This window comes from Lucilia cuprina, chromosome 4 (genome assembly GCF_022045245.1).
Source record: "Lucilia cuprina isolate Lc7/37 chromosome 4, ASM2204524v1, whole genome shotgun sequence".
In the NCBI taxonomy this organism is placed as follows: Eukaryota; Metazoa; Arthropoda; class Insecta; order Diptera; family Calliphoridae; genus Lucilia; species Lucilia cuprina.
In genome coordinates, this window is record NC_060952.1 from 83,562,147 (window position 1) to 83,565,911 (window position 3,765).

Here is a 3,765-nt window from a genome sequence, read left to right on the forward strand (position 1 = left end):
ATGCGGACGGACAATAAATAAAAACAAAAATAATTACCGTTATTATTACTAAACAAAAGAAAACGCCAAATATTTGAAAAAAAACCATCATAAACTTCTTTCGTCGGTCGATGTTTGACGTTGAAAAAAGCAGCAAAAGAAAATTTTCATTAAATAAATAAAAAAATCAAAGACTGAATACAACAAAATTTAAATTGAAAATTTAAGAAAAAAAAAAACCAAGAAAAAATTTTTATAACAGAAAACCTAATAAAGACTGATTAAAACTATTTAATTAACTACATATTAAAATTTAAATAAAAACAAAAACGCTAAAATAGTAATATACGGGTCCTTAACAAAAACAAAAAAAATATTTATAAAAATTAATTAAAAAAAAAGATTTAAAGAAAAAAACAAAATAACTAAAATACCTGCTAAATAATTTAATTTAATAAAAAAATTAATAACATAAATATTTTACATGGATTAAGGTTCCTGCTAAATAGTTTAAACAAAAAAACCCCTAAAAGAAATTTAATAAAATTTCATTATAATAAAAATAGAAAAAAATATATATAATAGCCCTGTGGATTACCTATATTATATATATTTTTAATTAAAATAATACAAAACAAGCTTGGATTACCAGTGCCAATTATTACGAAAAAAAGCAAGAAAAACCCAACAAATCATAACAAAATCTTAAAATAACCTCAACAAAAAAAGCTAAATATTAAAATCTAACCTCAAAATATAAAAATTATCAAAACAAAAAAAAAAAAAAAAAAGCAAAAGAAAAGTTTTCAAAATTTGCTTAAAAAAATGTGTTTATTTTAGCAAAATTAACTAAGTGCTAGTGCTTTAAACGCAAAACGCTTAAACTTAAAATAAAATTTAAAGAAAAAAAGGATTTTTATCCTTTTTTTTACTTAAATCAAAACATAAAAAGTTTAAAAACAACTAAAACAACAACATGACTATGGCTGCTTGTTATGCCAACTATGATATGGCCTCCTTGGCCAGTCATACTTTGGCTCAAACACAATCAGCAGCACTCATGCAACATCACCAACAGCAGCAGCAGCAACAACAACAGCTTTATCACCAGCAGCAACAGCATCATCAGCAACAACATGCCTATCACCACAACACACATCAACAAACTAGCAGTAGAATGTCATCATTGGCGGCGTCGGCTAATCAAAATTCACTGAGCTCCAATAGCTCAGCAGTGGCCGCCGCCGCCGCTTTGCTTAATTCGTCTACAGCTGCCGCCACCAACTCCACCAACACCTCTTCAAATACAGCAGCCGTATCAACGGCCAGCCAACAACAACGTAACCAAAATGCCTCTGTAACAGCTTTAACACCCGCCTCACAACAACTAAATAATGCCGTTGCTCAAACAACGACGGCCAAAGATTATTCCATACCGCTGCATGTAGATTGTAGTGTGGAATATGAATTGCCCAATCAGCCTAAGCCACCGGCTGGACAAAGGGTTGAGCCTTTGCTAATGATACATCCTTGCTATTTTCGCAAAATGGAATCTCAAAGACGCAGTCCTTTTGTTAATAACATGCCTACGGCGGCGGCTGCCCGTAATACTGCAGCTTTGGCCGGTACGCAAACACTCACAAACACACCACAAAATGTGGCCTCTTCCTCTAGAAGAAGCCGCCAAACTCAGGTTATACAACAGCAACAGCAGCAACAACAACAGCAACAACAACAACAGCAGCAACATCACCAGCAGCAGCAAAGACAAGCTGTGGTGGCTGCTCAACAATATCAGCAACACTTGCAGCAGCAACAACTCAGGCATAATCATCAACAACAGCAGCAACAACAGTCGCAGCAAATGTCACAAATGTCTCAGCAGGCTCACTATCCGGTACAGCATCATATGCAACAACAGCAACAAACCGCCAACACCAGCAACTCCTCCTCCTCGAATAATGCCTCTTCCTCCTCCTCCACTTATTTAAGGTCTAACCAAAGATCCTCCTCACAACAACAACAAAACCCACAAAGAACAAGCCAAAGTCACCTATTAGTACAACAACAACAGCAGCAGCAATCACAGCAATGGGATCATTTGGCAGCAGCTGCTATAGCCAGCCGGACAGCCATGACACCAGCAGCGGCCTATAGCAGCAGCAACAGCAACCAAAAGGCTCAAAATGGCAATGTGGGCAAACGGGATGCCATGATCTCCGGCAGTGGTATCTATGGCAGCAAATCTCAGCAGCAGCAACTATTGTGGAATTCTTCGGGACAACAAGCGGATAACATTAACACCTCCGCCGCCACAGCGGCCACCTCGGCGGCAAATGCTTTAAGCAATTCCCAAGCCAATATAACAAGTCTTATGATGGATCGCAGTCCTATGGCTACAGTTCCTAGTAATTATCAGGCTGGTCCTGAGGCCACGCCCCTACTAAACCAAAGTTCAAATAACAGTAACCAACGTAACAACAACAACACTACCGCCACCAGCCATTACTCAACAGCCACAAATACAAATACTGCTTCAGCAGCCGCGGCTGCAGCAGCAGCTGCTGCGGCGGCGGCCACCCTAACCAGCCATCATCATCATCATCAACAACATCAGCATGCGGCTGCTGCTATGGCAGCCGCTGCTCATCATCACTCCCAACAACATTATCCCGATAAAATAAGTGGCAAATATCGCCAATATCTAAGATCTCAGCGTATGCATCCCTATTTAGCGGCAGCCACTTCAAGTGCTGCTGCCGTAGCAGCGGCCGCTAATTTACAACAAAGTTTTCCACAATTTACTGCTGCCACAGCAGCGGCGGCTGCTGTAGCCGCTACACCATCATTCCAACATTTGCAACAAATATCCTGTTATAATGTGTGATAAAAAAATTTAATTAAAAATTCTTTAAAATAACAAAAAAAAAATCCAAAGAAATTTTGAAATTTATAAAACAAAAAAATAAAAAAAAACGGCAGCATAAAAGTGATAAAAAATTAAATAAAAATAAAATAAAACAAAAAGAATAATTAGCGGTAAATAAAGAAGGCAAGAGGAAAAAGAAAAGAGGCAAAGAGTAAGTTTACAAAAGAAAAGGAGTTTGTTTGGGTATTTTTTTTGTTGGTTAAAGGCAAAGAAGAGTATACGTAACAGCAATGATAGCAAAAACAAGTTTAAAAAAGAACAACAACAACAACAAAATTAAGTAATTAACTAGCCATAGTCATAGATTAAAAAGAACTCAAGGATTAATAACAAACCAAACAACTCCTTTTTAATAACTAACTCTAGGAGTAAAAGCAGAGGCAAAACCGAAACAAAAACAAAAACAAATAGGAGACTTGTTTATTTTTAATTTCATATATTTTTTTTTAATAATTGAGTTGTTGTAATGCTTTAATAAAAACAAATTAACTGCTAAAATAAATCTAAAGAAAAAAACAACAAAAACAAATTCTAATAATAAACTAATTTACTCTCAAAACTACATTAATATCTACACTCTTTGTTAACAACATAAAACTATAAATGAAATGAATAAAACCAACAACAACAACAACATAAATAATGTAAATTTAACAAAAATTGAAACTGCAACAACAACAACAGCAAACAGAGAGAAAAAAATGAAACAAAACAATAATAATTGTAACGGTTTTAATGCTTTATTTATAATTCCTTATTATAAATTGTTTTTGTTTTTTTTTTTTGTTGTTAAATATCATCCCAGCAAACAATTTGGTGAGAGTTGCATACATTTTAAATATAAACTATTCTATTAT

The 3,765-nt window shown here is 35.0% G+C and overlaps 1 protein-coding gene across 1 annotated transcript; it reads left to right on the forward strand.

Moving 5' to 3' along the window:
• Nucleotides 1-488: 488 nt before the first annotated feature.
• LOC111688280 (centrosomal and chromosomal factor) lies at nt 489-3,517 on the forward strand. The gene has a single exon (XM_023450768.2). The coding sequence runs from the start codon at nt 956-958 to the stop codon at nt 2,864-2,866; it is 1,911 nt and encodes a 636-aa protein (XP_023306536.2). The 5' UTR covers nt 489-955; the 3' UTR covers nt 2,867-3,517.
• Nucleotides 3,518-3,765: the final 248 nt, after the last annotated feature.

Coding starts and splice junctions, on each gene's coding strand:
- LOC111688280 (XM_023450768.2), top strand. CDS start 956: ATGACTATGGCTGCTTGTTATGCCAACTATGATATGGCCTCCTTGGCC.